Here is a 16,224-nt window from a genome sequence, read left to right on the forward strand (position 1 = left end):
AGCAGCAATAAATATCTTTGATTTTGGAAATCTGTTCCGCACATTCTGCAACTGATTGTCCGCCCTGAGTAAAGTGTGCCGTAATTTAATATGGCAGCGCATTAAAATCCAACGTGACATCTCATTTGGCTCCGTTTTAGGAACGGATCGACATACCAGATAGTGAAGCTCTTAGAGCTAATTCTGTGATTGCTTAAAAAACCCAACCCAACAACTTGGTTTTTCCCCAGTAAAGGAAATTCACATAGTTCTTCAATGGCGTAAAATACCGCGCTAAGCTATCTAGAGCGTTCATGGTTATGTTTAAACGTGGATATTTCTGAAATAATAGCTTTTAAAGTGGAATATCGTGGAGGACTTAAAATAACATCACAAACCATGTTTGTTCTATTCCTAATTGTTTTGACCATAGAATTAATTTCCCAGTCAAAGGGGGGCAGCGCTTTTTCATCACTCCCGCTTCGGAATATTCAGCGTGTCACAGATGTTCATGAATAATGTCCATTTAAAAGCGCTGGCAGCCCGCGCCGCCGCGCTGGCGAGATGAATGAAACGTTGGGGGGATCTGACAGGCAGCACGCTGCTTTGTGATCATTCCAAAGTTCTAATAATCTCCCTCACCTTCCCTGCCTGCCGCTAATGAAAGAGAATAGGTGATTGCACCTCAGGCTATGTTCTGCGCCTAATGACTCCTCCAAAGGCAGATTTATGAAGAAAAAATTAACTTTGAATGAGGATTGAATTGGCCCTGACAGTCTGATAGACTGTGACACAGATTCTGTGGCAAAACAGACGTAGCCCTAATTGATTATCAATATTTTAAGCAAAGTGATGAAAATAAGCATTAAGTGATGAGAAAGGCAGTCTTAATACGGGAGGCAGGAAGCGGGAGCTGGAAAGTCTTTGGGGAGGGCGGCGCTTGGTACCTCGCGCTTCCCAACACCCGCGTCCCTTTGCGGGGGGTTCGTCCTTATGGATTTCCGACCGGCGTGTTGATATTCTGGACGGGGACGTACGTGCTCCCCTCTCTCTAGAGAAGCTGGTTCAATATTTAACCCGTTTTGACTTGAGAACGCCTTCTGTTTTGTGCTACACATGACTTTGGGTATTCTCCGCTTTCCGCTGTGGTTTCTCATCGCCCTGTGTCACAAACTGCCTTTGGAAAATCGTAACAATTAAACAAAACCCAAACTAGTCGGCCTTAAAGGATTTATCTTCACAAACACGTTGGTTATATCCAAAACTAGAAGAAAAGATGATCTTCGAGGTGCCTTCCCATCCCCAACATTCTGTGAAAGAAGAGACAACATTTGGGTTTGGCTCATGTTTTTTGAGGCAGGGCCACGTTACTGGATGTATCGTCTACCCCAAAGAGGTTGAATGTTGTGGAAGAGCCCCCAGCTGCTTGCGGACGGATGCTCACCCGCTGCGCCATAGTGGGAGATGTGACACCGAGATTGGGAAATACCTCCCGAAATCACTGCGGGAAGGGAATGGAGCAAAAATGCTGGTAAAAGGGTGGAAAATAAAGAGCAGCAAACCCCTGCGCTGGGAGGAACGGAGGGATCTGGGCAGGCCGGGGAGCTGGGTGGGAATAACCTGATGAAATTTAACAAGGGCAAGTGTAGAGCCTTGAATCTGGGCAGGAACAACCCCAGGTTCCAGTATAAGTTGGGGAATGACCTGTTAGAGAGCAGCGTAGGGGAAAGGGACCTGAGGGTCCTGGGGACAACAGGGTGACCATGAGCCAGCACTGGGCCCTTGTGGCCAGGAAGCCAATGGTACCTGGGGTGGGTTAGAAGGGGGTGGTCAGTAGGTCAGAGAGGTTCTCCTGCCCCTCTGCTCTGCCCTGGGGAGACCACACCTGGAATCTTGTGTCCAGTTGTGGCCCCTCGGTTCCAGCAGGACAGGGAACTGCTGCAGAGAGTTCAGCGCAGGGCAACAAAGATGATTAAGGGAGTGGAGCATCTCCCGTGTGAGGAAAGGCTGAGGGAGCTGGGTCTTTAGTTTGGAGAAGAGGAGACTAAGGGGGGACCTTATTAAGTATATAAAAGGTGAGTGCCATGAGGATGGAGCCAGGCTCTTCTTGGAGGCAAACAATGATAGGACAAGGGGTAATGGGTTCAAGCTGGAACACAAGAGGTTCCACTTAAATTTGAGAAGAAACTTTTCCCAGTGAGGGTGGCAGAGCCTGGCCCAGGCTGCCCAGGGGGTTGTGGAGTCTCCTTCTGTGCAGACATTCCAACCTGCCTGGACACCTTCCTGTGTAACCTCATCTGGGTGTTCCTGCTCCATGGGGGGATTGCACTGGATGATCTTCTGAGGTCCCTTCCAATCCCAGACATACTGTGATAACAGCCCAGGGAGGGAGGAAAAGCTTAAAATCAAGAGATTTATGGGGAGTTTGTAACCATAGAGCCGGGGAAGGAGCAGCGAGCTCTGGCATCTCCGATATTTGTAATTACAGTCTGGCCTAATTAAATCGTGTGTAATACTTGGGACAGCAACGGCAGGAACTTCTTATGTTTGGGTGTCATCAGGTGTCACCAGGCTGAGGTGTAATTAGAGTGGATGGTGCCAAATGAAGCTGCGTGTCCATGGGTGAACCGGACAAGTGGCCACCTGAATGTTTGTGGTAGCCAAATGTTGGGAAATTGTTCTTTAGCACGGAGGAAAAAGGCAAAGATGTAGAAAACCAGCATAAATCTGGTGCGATAGAAGTGCGGATAGGGTTGTCGCTTCTGGGTTTGAATGAACAGCTTCTGGACTCTGCTCCTTCGCTGTTCCCATCTAAGGAAATAGCGGAGAAAGTGGTTGTTCTGAATTTGTCTTGGAATTTTTGGGATGTACAATACATAACGTTACACGTCAGTACATGAATATCCAGCAGAGAGGGTTTCCAGCAGCCCTGATAAATTTGATATACTGGAGAAAAATAGCATGTAAATTAAATAACACCTTGTAAATTAATAATGGATTATTTTTATATGTGAGCTGACTGAATATTTTATAAGTGCAAAAACGCTGGTGTTTAAAAGGAGCGGTTAAGTCTTTCTGATTAGCACCCCGGACGGCTCACCTGCATTTCACATGTAACGTCACTATGTATTTTTTGAGTTCGGCTGCTTTCTTTTTCCCCAAATCCATCTTGAAATGTATCGCTTGTGGTTTTTAAGTTTGAAGAGTTGGAAAGTGCACAATAATGTTGATTTTTCTTTTTCCAAACAACTTGCGTTTGCGCTTGGTGGGTGTTCTGACATCCCCCTTTTTACTTTTAGCAGTAAAACAAATGGTATCCCGCAGTGGTGGGAGAGGGCTGTGCTTTCCAAAATACCCTTTGCACCCCAGAACGACACCTGCCCTGTTTTTACCTTGAAATAATTCATATTCTACTGATATATTTTTAATTTAGCATCTTTGCTCAAAACAGTTTGACCTTTTTTTGAGCAGGATTAGAGCGTCGCTCCGACGTGCCCACCCGGATGAACTGTGCTGGAGGTACCAGTTCCGGGGGAGGTTCTGATGGGACACCAGGGAAATTCTTCACCATAAGAACAATGAACGATTGGGATAATCTTGGGACGCTTTTCTTTAAAGAAGTAACAATTCAGAGGGAAGAGGGTTCTGCATTAATAGTATTGGTTAAGCTGAAAGAATTAGAGGGATGTCTGGGTAAGTATAGAAAGTTTGGATGGGAAAACGGAGAGGAACCTGAGATTGGCTGTAGTGTTCGGCACATCAGCAAGTCGAGTCTGCTTGAGAATGGCAGCGCCTGACCACCAACCTGGACTTTTCTGCCAAACATCAGTCATGGGAAGCGTGAGATAGTTCCTGGGATGTACAGATGAAGTCGTTAAAGCTGATTCACAGCAGCTGGTATCATGGCCCAGTGCTTCTCTACAGCTCCCAAATTGCTCTTTTGTTTTTCTTGTATTTAATTTCTGATGTCTCACTCCATCTTGAAAATTTTACACTCAGCCTATAGATAATACCAAGGAGACACGGAAGCACCTGCCCTCCTCCTTTCCCCACCGGAGAGCATGCCAGCTACCTGAAGGGCAGTTCTAGCCAGGTGGGGATTGGGCTCTTCTCCCAGGCATCAGCAATAGGACAAGGGGCCATGGGCTTCAACTCTGCCAGGGGACATTTAGGCTGGAGATGAGAAAGCAATTCTGTGCAGAGAGAGTGGTCAGGCATTGGAATGGCTGCCCAGGGAGGTGCTGGACTCACCGGCCCTGGAGGTTTTTAAACTCAGATTGGACATGGCACTTAGTGCCATAATCTAGTAAACGGACTGGAGTTGGACCAAGGGTTGGACTCGGTGATCTCTGAGGGCTTTTCCAACCCGGTCAATTCTGTGATTCTGTGATCTGTCCCTTTCCCTCTTTTTATTTTCTCTTTTTCATTTTCTCCTTCTCGTCTCCCATTTTCCGCCCCATTTCCATTTCACCCCATTCAAACCAGCCACAGGGTAGACCTGGTGGCCCCAGGGAATCACCCACCACTCATTGAGCCTCTGCTGTTCATTTACAATAATAATTCCTCCTAATAATTCTTCCTGCTTAACGTAGCTTAGTTGCAACTAAATATTAGCGCCTGTGCTGTAACTTAGTGATATTGTTCCCCTTCTGCATTGTGTCTGTCTGAGCACATGTCCATACTCGTTGTAGTTTATTCTCACTGCAAACCCAGGGTTTATTCCGTCTTTGTGCTGCATCTGGCGCAATGAGCCACTGATCTCGCCAGCCCAGAACCAGCGCTGTTGTAGGGAACACCTGGAAATGACTAAAATGCTCTTTCGTTGTTATACTTGTATTAATACTCCACTAGCAAATATCTGCATTTCACAACTTTGTGGTTTTATTGAAGGTAAACGTCTCAAACATCTTCCTTGTGTCATTTCCCCATCATTCAGAGAAAAAAAATCAACAGAATTGTGATTTTATCTGGGGTTGGATGAGCTCTTAAATGCTTATTTATTTCTTATTTCCTATTTATTTCTTTTGTATTTCGGAACTCTTCGTAAGCATCCGGACCAGGACCAGGAGCCAGCTCAGCACCCCCGCTACCCGCCTCAATTCAAACCAGCCTTTTGCTGACGTGACTTCGGGGTGCTGAGCCGCTGTCCGTCCTCCTCTGGCTTCGGGAAAGCGGGACAACTGGTGGCTCTTCCAAATATCGGGTGTATTTAGGTGGCCAGCATGCGTTTGCACACCAGAAACGCGGGTTTGAGGGTGTCACAGTCCGCAGAACAGAGAGCGTTACCCTTGGAATAAGTCATAAGGATCTTTTAATGTTGTTTAACCACAACGTGATTTGATCAAAATAAATCTCGGGTTTGAAGGGCGCTTTGCCGTTGAATAATGACAGAGAATGTAAAGTGTGTTAAGAGTTGTTGGCACTGAACTCTTGAAGCATCACGAGGCTTCAGTGACTCCTGTTGGTGGCAGCGGCCGGTGCCCTATAACCCAGACACTCGCTAGATTTATGGACTACGTTCAATTGTTGTTAATGAGCAATTTTGTGTAGAGAATCGTCCTCGTGGTGCTTCCTAAATTGTGACATTGTCCCCATAATGAAGCAAGACTTGAGAGGACGAGCTGGCAGAAGCTTTAACTCTGGTTCCGAGGGTTGGAAATTAGCAATTTAAAGTTAATAAATACAAACTAAAAATGTAGTCACAGCCCGGCAACATCTTTCGTGTACAGTTCAATATTATTTTGGCCTTGAATAACCATCGAGGTGCCCAATGAATTGCTCCTGTGCAGCAACAAATTGGTGAGGAAGAACAAAGTAGCCGAGTGGAATAGATAAATCCAATTTAGGCATGGTACTTTATTGAATCTAAATTGTGCCCAGTTGGCCCCAGAGTTATATGAGCAATCCATCTTGCGGCGATAATGGGGGCTCTTGAAATCCACCTGATGTTTGCATTATTAAATTTCAGCCTAATGAGCTCTGCTAATACATATTGAAGACAGTTGTAAGGAGTCGAATGTGAATCTGAGCGGGATAATTTGAAAGAAACATAAGCCGAGCGTTTTACATGACTCAAGGGGTATATCTACAATTACACACATAACCAAAATTGAATTTAAATGGAATTTCTATTATCCCTGTCCTCTTACCAGCGAGAATAAAGTGTAAATGAAGTAAAAGCCTTTAGAGTTACTAGCAGTTTGTTTTTATTATATAATTTAATAGATTCTTGTAACGATCTTCCCTGGCAGAAAAGTTTTAATATTTCATGGCTTTAAATGTAGTGTAAATATGTGAAAGAGCATGTAAATGGAACCAGATGTCGGAGTCACTGCTGTGGTTTGGTGGCGTTGGGTGTTTGGGGACGGTGGAGCCCCCGGACCGGCCGGACCCACTGGGCCTGCGTTTCCTGCTCCTAAACGAGCGCTAGGACTGAGTACCTGCAAAACTCAATAAGCTGTTGCTGTTTGTGCCACGGTTTGCAGTGATTTTATTACATAAGCGGCCCTGAATTCTGCTTCTTTTTGGTTCTTTTCCTTTCGACACGGTGCTACTTTTTAAAACTTAGTATTTCATCAAGTATAATGCTATTAGGGGCTTATTCTCACTTAGTTCGCTCATCAGGCAGTGAGATGGCAATAAAAGAGAATGGCTCCTTTGAGACATTAATGCTTTGGAATAAATGATGTGCTAGAACAGAAATTTAATTAATTTACAGAGTATATTGATAGTCCCTTGTTACTGTGCTGTATATTTTTAATCTTCTTTAACATCTGTAGTAAAATGTTTGAAAACCCCTGCAGTTGAGCAACTAGTAGGTAATTAAGTAATAAGGGAAGAGGTTTCTAGAGGGAGAAAGATGCTTTTTAAAGAGCAGTGTCATAACATGAATAAAATACTGCAGCTGCGATTGGCGCTGAGGGGAGGGCTGTGTCCTGCCCATTTCATACCAAGCAATAGGTATTTGGTGCCTGTTTTAAATGCCGCCTGCAACTCCGCATCGCCGAGAATATTGTTTTGTTTCTGGTTTGTCCTCGCAAGAGGGCTCGCGGATTACTCACTATGGCAGCAAATCTGCGCCTTTGAAATGCATTGCGTTTGTGTCTTCAGACTTCGGTTTGGGGGCAAGCAGAAGAAAAACTCCTCAAAGTTTTACTTAACAAAAAATGAATGCAGAGATTTGTATTGAGCTGCTACTGCGTGCAAAAATTACCCTCCCTAACGCCATTTATGCTGTTTGAACTGTAGTGATATCTTTAAAGAAAATACATTAAGAACCAAATTTGTTCTTCATTGTGAGAAAGGCAAAAAGGAATCCGAAACTGGTTTAGCCCCCTAGGAAATGTCATTTTGCAAGATAGATTAACTCATTATAAAATTTGGTGTTATATTTCTTCTCTTTTCTTTTTAGCTAAAGCAGACGAAGCATTAAAAGCTAAAGAGAGAAGTGAAGAAGAAGCCAAGAAAAGAAAGGAAGAAGGTAACGCATGTTTTTTCTTCAGTAACAAACTAAAATCCTGTAAGTCATAAGCATTTATACGTTAAGACCTTACAACCAGCCAATACCACTGGTTTGTGGGCTCCATTAAAACAATAAGCGCAGCAGTTCATTCATTCTGCGCGATGTCGCCAAGTGAGCTGATCTGTCTCTGGACGACCCTGGTGCACTGACAGCAGGATCTGAGCGGGTTTCCTTTGCACTACGGTAGGTGGAAGGTTGAGAACGCCTGGATAGTTAAAATGAATGTGTTTTGCTTGTATTTGCTTCTTCAAATTAATCCTTTAACTCTCCATGATATCTATTATTTTTTGCATTGACTTAAAGATAGAAACATCCAGCAAAGGTTCAACTTGCAGTGGTTTTCCTCTAGAAATCCGTGTTGTCGCACACTGGTCACTGCAGTGAACTTTCTCTTCAGCGTATTTGATTTAAGCGACGGTAGTTTCGGGTTGTAACTGTTATTTAACTCGCTGAACAACCTCCATGTAAAAGGTTTCCTGCATTGTGCCGCTCATCTCCCTATCAGGGGTTGGATGGATGTTCACTCAACATTTTAACCCCTGATACACAAGACCGAGGGTTGAAGATGATGTGACGTTTGAGGAGATCATGTGCTTTTCAGAGCTGGCATTTCAATTGATTCCATTACTATGAAAATCAGTGTTCTGCCCACATAACAATGGGATTTTGTTTAGGGCCGGGACATTGTATATGGAGGAGAGCGATATGAAGTCAGCCTGCTTAGGAGAGCTGCAAATTTAAGGAGAAGAGATTGAGATGTTTTTAATTCCCAGTGGGATATGAAAACCAAATCATTAGGCTCAACTAAACAGGGGAAGTTGCTGAGTGTGTAGGAACCGGGAGAGAACACCTGAAGAGGACGGTAGCGATCTTTGGGATTTCACTGTGGCGTCTCCCCCGGTCTTTCCAAGACATCATCTTTCTTCCCACCCTCTCTGATGGTATTGGGAAGTCTCCTTGTGTGTGTCCTCTCTCCTGCTCTCTCTGAGCACACCAAGGGGAACTTCAAGGTACAGAGAGGAACCGCAATTTGACATCTGTCGCGCCTTCATCTCTTCTCATCTCTGCTTTACCTTCCAGGTAGCAGCGCCTGATCCTGCTCCCGCACGCGCTGTGTTTAACCCTCACCACACCGTTTCTGATTGAGAATCCCACCAGTTTCTGATAAGGTTCCTTCTTATCGTGTGCTTGACACCCTTATTTTCCAGGAATCCTTCCTGACGACCACGTGCTCTCAAACAGCCGCTCCCCGCTGGCGTTTCTGCCCCAAATCCCTGGTGCAGGTCTCGCTCTGAGCTGCTGTTTGGAGCCCCTTTAGGACTCTCAATTCTGTGCAAACCTTTGCCATATTTATTTGACTTTGGAACAGGCCATTCGCAAGATATTTGAATTAGGAGCCACATCCTGCTTGCTTCCCTGTCCCCATCTCTCCTCGGTGCTGACCTCAGGTGCTGTTTCTTTGGTTACACTCCAATTTCTCCCAGTTTTCTTCCTTTCCCATTTTTTCTTCAGCTGGAACTCCAGCCTCGAGTGTTTCTGAGGGCAATTTAAAGCTTATTTGCACTTCAGATACAAACAAGCTCCATTGAATCCTCATGGGTGAAGGAGAAGTGAAGTGTATTTTGCAGGTCCAATTGGGCTGGTTGCCATCCTACAGGATTTATACGTTTTTACATGATTTCCCACCCCCTGTTTGTTTCTAGATTTAAATGTCTTTAAAAGCTCCAGACTGACAGTGAAGTATCCTAAGTATGTGTTTCAAAACTCTAATGTAATCTTTATTAAAATTCATGCGATCGGGTCCCTTCATCCATTTTGGGGTTTGGTTGGTTGGGGTTTAGTTGGTTGGGGTTTTCTCTCCCAGAAGAACTGAAGGAAGATGTTTTGCATTATCAGGTAAATCCAAAGCAACTCGCAACCGAGCGCTTAAAGAAGTATTCACAATCCCCAAATTCACACACCTTATGGTGGATGGAATCGCCACCCCTGGTTCTTTCTTCAGTTTAATCCTGTTCTAGCCCATTTTTAAGGGCTGGATGAGACGACGCTTTATTCGGTGCTAAGCGCTGCCTCCCCGTTAGGCTCAGCTTTGGAGGGCCGGTTCATCCGGAACTCAGCTTTCACTCACGCCAAATTGCTGGTCATTGCGGGTTGATTTTGTTGTGACGGAGCTGGTGCTCCTGGCCCTGCAGGTTCAGGTATAACGTCCAGGTTTTCCCGGGTATCTTGCACCGGAGCCCCCGCTGCGCTCCACAAAAATGGAAAACACCACGTCATTATCTTTGAAGAATTGGAAGTAATCAATTGCCTTTGTTCCCCTGTTTGAAAGAGGTTGGAGGTGTTCACATTTAATAAACTTTTAGTTTAATGATGTTTAAAAACCAGTGAAAATGATGCTAAGCTTTTTTCACTTCAAAGAGTTCTGGGCAATCGTTACATCTGATGGAAACACTTCCATTTATGTTAATTTTCTAATTATGTTATCGGGGATACACTGCGAGAACTTATTATAATAGACACACGGATGCTCGTGCGTCCCACCTTGTGATGGTTTGGGGATGGATGCAGGAGCGTCCCCAAAATGAGCGTTGCCACCAGCCTGGCACCCACTTGGGTGGCTGATATAGATTAAAACTAAATTGGGAGCAATTCAGAAGCGTCTCAAGTAAAAGCTGATAACACAGATTCACCAACAACCGCAGCTTCAAAGACGAGGGTTTATCCCTGAAGTTTATTACTCTGAAGTCTGTGGGGTTGACTTAAGCTACATCAGGAATGGATTTACCTTTGCAACCTATTCAATAGTGTCCGGGACACTTGTAAAATCAAATATACTTGTTGTAAATTGTCTTGTGGGTACGGCAAACGGAGCGGATTCCTAGAAACAGCACAAGATTGGGACTTGAGTTCGGAATCTATGGTGACTTTCCATAGGCAGTTGAGACCAAAGTGCCTTTAAAAGGATTCCATTACACTAAAAAGGCATCAAAACATACGTGTATATATATATATAAAACCCTGTAGAAATATCTAACCCCATGAATTACCTAACCTAGCAAAATGAACAAAAAGCTGTCTCTGTGTTCCCAGAACTCTGCTCCCTCGCACCTGATGGTTCACTGATGATAACTCTGTGTTTTCGTTGCCATGAAGGCCACTCGTAAGATCAGGGCTCTGCATACGGTTGTTTTGGCCTCTCCTGTAATGGAGATTCCAGTTGTTGTGCGTGGTTTTCCCACAGCTTTTTAGGATTAGGTGGAGCAAAAATATCATTGTAGCATATGAGAGAACTCATAGAGTTGTGAAGCTGTTACGGGGTTTGGAAATGAATAGAACACGTTTCCCAAAGAGAAGCTTGTTACATGAAATCCACCAATTGGTCTGAGGAATTAGCTACCAATTTAGAACAAAATGGTTCATTTTCATAAATAGGCTTGTTAAATTGCGTATCGAGTGCTGATTTAGCTTTTGTTTTCTAGTTTTGGTTATGTAGAGAATGATTTTGGATCTTTTGGATCATTGAATTCTCACTGGATTGGCTTCTATGGCAAAAGTGAGGAAAAAAGTGCAAAATCAATTGTTTTGTTGGGTTTTTTTTAATTCACACGACTATTTTATTACGTGTTTAATTGCTCACCTGCTCCCCCAAGCCCTTCTGGTTAATATGTTAATAATGTTAATAATGAAATTGTGAGGAATGTCCAGTTATAAAAGCCACCCTGTGCTTTGGCAGCTGTTGTATGAGGAACCTTATCCTATCTGTTCATCTTCAAATAAGAGTGTTTAGCTAAAATATCTGTGGATTAATGACTAAATTGTTGTTAACCATTGTCCAAAGGTATTTTTTTAGATATAATTTTTCCTCCAAAAATTTGAAATTTTGATTTTTTTTTTTAAAAAAATTGAATTCTCCAACATTCACCGTTTGATGATTTGAAGTTGAAGTCTCCCAAAGGGAGTTTTGACCTTTCCTGGAAGGAGTCGAGCTGCCGTTTGCAAACCAGCCCCCGAAAGCCGCTAATTCCCCCACCCCATCAGCGTTACCTTTATCGTCATTTTATCACCAAATCAGGTGTGAGATTCGATGTCGGACGTTTCGTGTAATCTGCTCGGCAATCAAATGATTTGCCCTCCAAGGCAGCAATGCCCCCTCCCACTGCTTCGCTCTCAAATATGCGGCATGAATACAAATGGAGGACAAATTAGAATCTACAGACAGCTGACCTGAGCTCCAGATTAGAGACTGGGGGCTCGTGCTGCTCTAAATGGTTTAATTACCATAGTCCCTGTAGCCGCTTGAAGGACACACACCAAAATGATTCTTTTTGTGTGCGTGCGACAAAAAAGCAAAAGAAAGGAAGAAAAAGGCTCCCTCCACCTCATTTGAATTGTTCAGTTTGATTGCATTTGCACTTCCATTGGAGCTATGCTAATTTGCTGCATGAAATTAGGTCTATTAATAATGATAATAATTAATAAAAAATCACGACTTTTACAGGAGTATTTTCACTGGAGGGGTGTTTTTCTCGCTTTGTTGTTATTTACTTGTTTCCATTCGGGGCCGCCTGAAAAACAACATCAAAATCTGCAGGGGATTTTCCTGTCCAACTCGATTTTCACTGCGGGCCAGATTGAAAGCGGCTGAAATGGGGAATAGCAAGAGTGGAAATAAAGCACATGTTTATTCCGACAGGCTGGATTGGGAACCTTTTGGGTCATTACTCTTACCGTACCGTGCAGAACAGTAGCTTTAAATTTTCCATTTAAAACGCCTCTTGCAAGGAAGCCCCGGTTGTGCGGGGGAGCTGGGGCAGCGCTGGACACGCACATGGGCAGATAGCAAGGAAAATACAGTGTTTGTTCTTCTGAATGCAGCTAAATAGGGTTTGTTCCTTGGCCATCCGTGGGTGGGTGAACTGATGTGGAGCGGCGCCCCCGAATCTGCGTTTTCTGTTCCTCCCGTGCGCTGCTCCGGCGCTGGATTGATTAGCGATGCCTTCCCGGTAAGCTCTGCAACATTTCTGTGTGCTCTGGGGAAATAAATTTGGCAGAAAATCAGCATGAGTAGATTTAATTATCACTCCGAGACCTTTCCCTTTTCTGGCTTAGTGATCCCGAAACTCCGCGCGCTTCACTGAAATCTGGGTGGACGCGAAGCTTCGCTTCCCAATTTGTTCCTCCGTGCGATGATAAGCCAAGCAATTACTGCTTTATTGATTTTTCATCATGGCAAATTTAAAGTTGATTTTTTCCTGCAAAGGCAGGGGTGATTAAGTGTTTCCCCTCGGTTTAGTACAAGAGAGGCGTGCGGCAGAATCTAATATCCTGAGGTCAACCTCTGCAGGCAGATAATACGGTGTCTTGGCCACGTGTTAAGGAGAGAAATCGGGGCTACAAATGCGATAGGATATACGTGGAGACAGTTTAATTTGCTCCATTTGTATGAACAAGTCGTGTGGCACATGCTTGGAAAGCATCATTTGGGATGGGCTGGGAGATGGAGCCCACGTGGGCGGGAGGGCCCAGGGATGCAAACGAGAGCGGCACTGAAGCCAGAACTGGCCTTTAAACTGAAATAAACCAAATCCTTGGCTTGTCCTGTGGGGGGAAGCACCTAACGCTTCGTGGCACTGTTTGGAACATGTGGGTTAATAGGATTTGAATCAAAGCAGGAAAGCTGTGCTCTGCACAAGCGTTAGAATGTGTCGCTGCAGCCTAAATGGGCTTTAAAAACTGCATTGTATGGATTTAGATGAAATAGCACGTATGTGCACACAGGAGGTGGTTTTAAAATCTCTCCTGTCTTGCTATTTCATATCAAATAGATACGTAAGTCTAGTTTAAAATCTATGAAAAGGAAAGATAACTTGGATGTGCTTAAGGAGTCAGTTGGGGAAGAATCTCAGTGTTTTCTGCCACTAATCTCAGAGCTGCCATGCAGGAATTAAACAGGGAGAGCTTGAACTAACTGACGGGATGCGGATGAAATGTCTTGTATGAATGTGATGGGCTCGACTTGCTGTTTTTGAAGGCGGATTTTCAGGGTAAAGGCTGCACGGATTGGAGAGATGGAGCAGCACAAAAGCAAGTTCATACGTACAACAAAACCTGGGCTCAACCTGTAGACAAGCCCTTAATCATCAGTTCTGCAGCTATCCCAAACAATAAGCTCTATTGTTTTTTATTTACTCATCTTTAACCTGTTGGACAAGATGGAGAGTCTAACCAGTAGTTTATCCATGATATTTTACTTTATTTAACACTTCTCTTAGTGGAAGTTAAAAGACTGTACCTCAGTGTAACTGATATTAAAAACACAGGTTGAATCTGCTACTAAAAGATTTGATTGCATGAGGTCAGGCCGTGCAGCCGTAATAAGTTAAAGTGCTTCATTCAATGATACAGAAATCTATTAGGATGCCCTTAAGTTCATTAGTTGTTGCCTTAGGTCATCGTTTACGTTCAGTAAATTTTAGCGAAGTTCATTGTTATGGCAATGACCTGAACTCAATCTGTTAAGTCTCGTATAGATAATATATTTAGTATAGATAGGCGCCTTTTTTTTTAAACTCTTATCAAAACTGCGATCTCAAATGTGTCCAGTGTTGCCTCCAGAATGGCAGATTTGAAGGGGGGTCTGAGCCTGGGCAGCTCCACCCGTGGGGTCCCCGGCGAGCGGCTGCTGCTTCATTAGTGTGACACCAACACCTGGTGTCGCGCTGCGCGTCTCCGGAGGAGCGTTCAGCATCTGCCGCGCACTCTGATCTCGTTTTATGTGCGTTTAATCTTTTTATTGACGTTTCATAATTAAAAGTGAGCAAAACCAAATCAAGGATAATATAAAAACGGGAAGTTTTGTGCGGTTGCGGTGGCATAGTGCAGGATGTTAGGAAAAGCATCGAAATAATGATGAAAAACACGAAGGAGAAACTGCAGTGTGAAGTGTGGTATCTTTGCTGGCTGGTCTCTTTATTGTACCCCGACAGGAGCCTATCACTAGAAATTCTTCCCTGCGAGGGTGGTGAGAGCCTGGCCCAGGTACCCAGAGAGGTGGTGGATGAACCATCCCTGGAGACATCCCAGGCCAGGCTGGACGGGGCTCTGAGCACCCTGAGCTGGTGCAGATGTCCCTGTCATGGCAGGGGGGGCACTGGGGGAGCTGGGAACATCCCTTCATCCCAAACCACTCCATGTGCCCCCAGCAGCTGCCGGCCATGGTGATCAGGATGCTCAGGGGGTGATTGGGATGCTCAGGGGGCACTGGAGTGGAGCATCTCCCGTGTGAGGAAAGGCTGAGGGAGCTGGGGCTCTGGAGCTGGACAAGAGGACACTGAGGGGGGACTCATTCATGGGGATCAATATGGAAAGGGGGAGTGTCAGGAGGATGGAGCCAGGCTCTTCTGGGTGACAACCAGTGATAGGACAAGGGGTAATGAGTTCAAACTGGAACACAGGAGGTTCTATTTATATATGAGAAGAAACTTGTTCCCGGTGAGGGTGGCAGAGCCTGGCCCAGGCTGCCCAGGGGGTTGTGGAGTCTCCTTCTGTGCAGACATTCCAACCCGCCTGGACACCTTCCTGTGTAACCTCATCTGGGTGTTCCTGCTCCATGGGGGGATTGCACTGGATGAGCTTTCCAGGGCCCTTCAACCCCTGACATTCTGGGATTCTGTGGATGTTCAGGGGTGATTGGGATGCTCTTGGGGTGACTGGGATGCTCAGGGGTGATTGGGATGCCCGGGGGTGACTGGGATGCTCATGGGAGGACTGGAGGAACCAGGGACTCTCCACCCCAGTTTGATCCCATGCATGGGACCAGCGTAGCTTGGATTCAGAAGCCCCAGTTCAGCTCGATTTTAACATACGTTGACTGAAAAATATATTTGTGTTTTCATAGCACCAAGCAAGTTCCCACAAGAGTAGCTGGGAGGGTTTGTTGCAATAGCACATTGCTTTATTAGCAGAATTTGGCAAGGAAGGGAAAGAAAATGCTCTTGCTCTTAAAAAGTATGTTTTCTTGTGTAATTTTGAGTTGGGAACCATTAATACAGTGAAACACCACATTTTTCTTGTCATCGCTAGAAGTTAAGCGTATTCATGTGTGTTTTTATAACAGGCCTAAGTTTATTAATGGGTGGTTTTTAATATATACGATATTAGAGTTTGTGTTTTTGCCTGTGTACCGAGTTAAAAGGCATTGAAATGTTAATTACCTCTGATTCCAGTTGCTGGGCTGGAAATACCCTCGTTCTTCAGTTTGTGCAGAAAGAAATGATTTAGAGAAAGCTTTGTCCTGCTACCGTAAGGCTCCCCCGGGCCGAGTGTCACCTGAGGACTGCAAAACACAGCGGGATTAAACAGGGGATACATAGAGAGCAAAATGTCTATAGCAGGGTTGGGGGTTCAGTTCGGGCGTTTAAAAGGAGCCGAGTCCCAGTGGTGAAATCCTGAAGGACTCCAGATACATGGTGTGACAGCATTTAGATCCAAAGGTGACGTTAGAAAGCTTCAAATCATCAGGAATCATACCAAACTTACCCAAAGTCACCAAACTTACCGAAGTTGAAGATACGGGAAGTTATAATTTGACCTGTTTGGCTATGGGGCATCTGTCCGGTGCCAGAGAGGGGAACGTGGTCATTACACATAGAAAAAGGAGATTTTTGACTGTTGAGCGGTGCTGACTTGCAAAGGTTGCACAGTGTTTTGGGTAAAAATATCCC

General features: G+C 44.7%; 1 protein-coding gene across 3 annotated transcripts in view; it reads left to right on the top strand.

Moving 5' to 3' along the window:
* The window catches only part of RSRC1 (arginine and serine rich coiled-coil 1), a 128,963-nt gene that overhangs the window by 98,382 nt on the left and 14,357 nt on the right, over positions 1–16,224 (top strand). For all 3 annotated transcript variants that reach the window (XM_080349938.1, XM_080349940.1, XM_080349939.1), the window contains exon 7: positions 7,391–7,459. In XM_080349938.1, the coding sequence (XP_080206064.1) occupies positions 7,391–7,459 (69 nt within the window). The remainder of the gene's footprint in view (positions 1–7,390; positions 7,460–16,224) is intronic.

This window comes from Nesoenas mayeri, assembly GCF_963082525.1.
Source record: "Nesoenas mayeri genome assembly, chromosome: 9".
NCBI lineage: Eukaryota > Metazoa > Chordata > Aves > Columbiformes > Columbidae > Nesoenas > Nesoenas mayeri.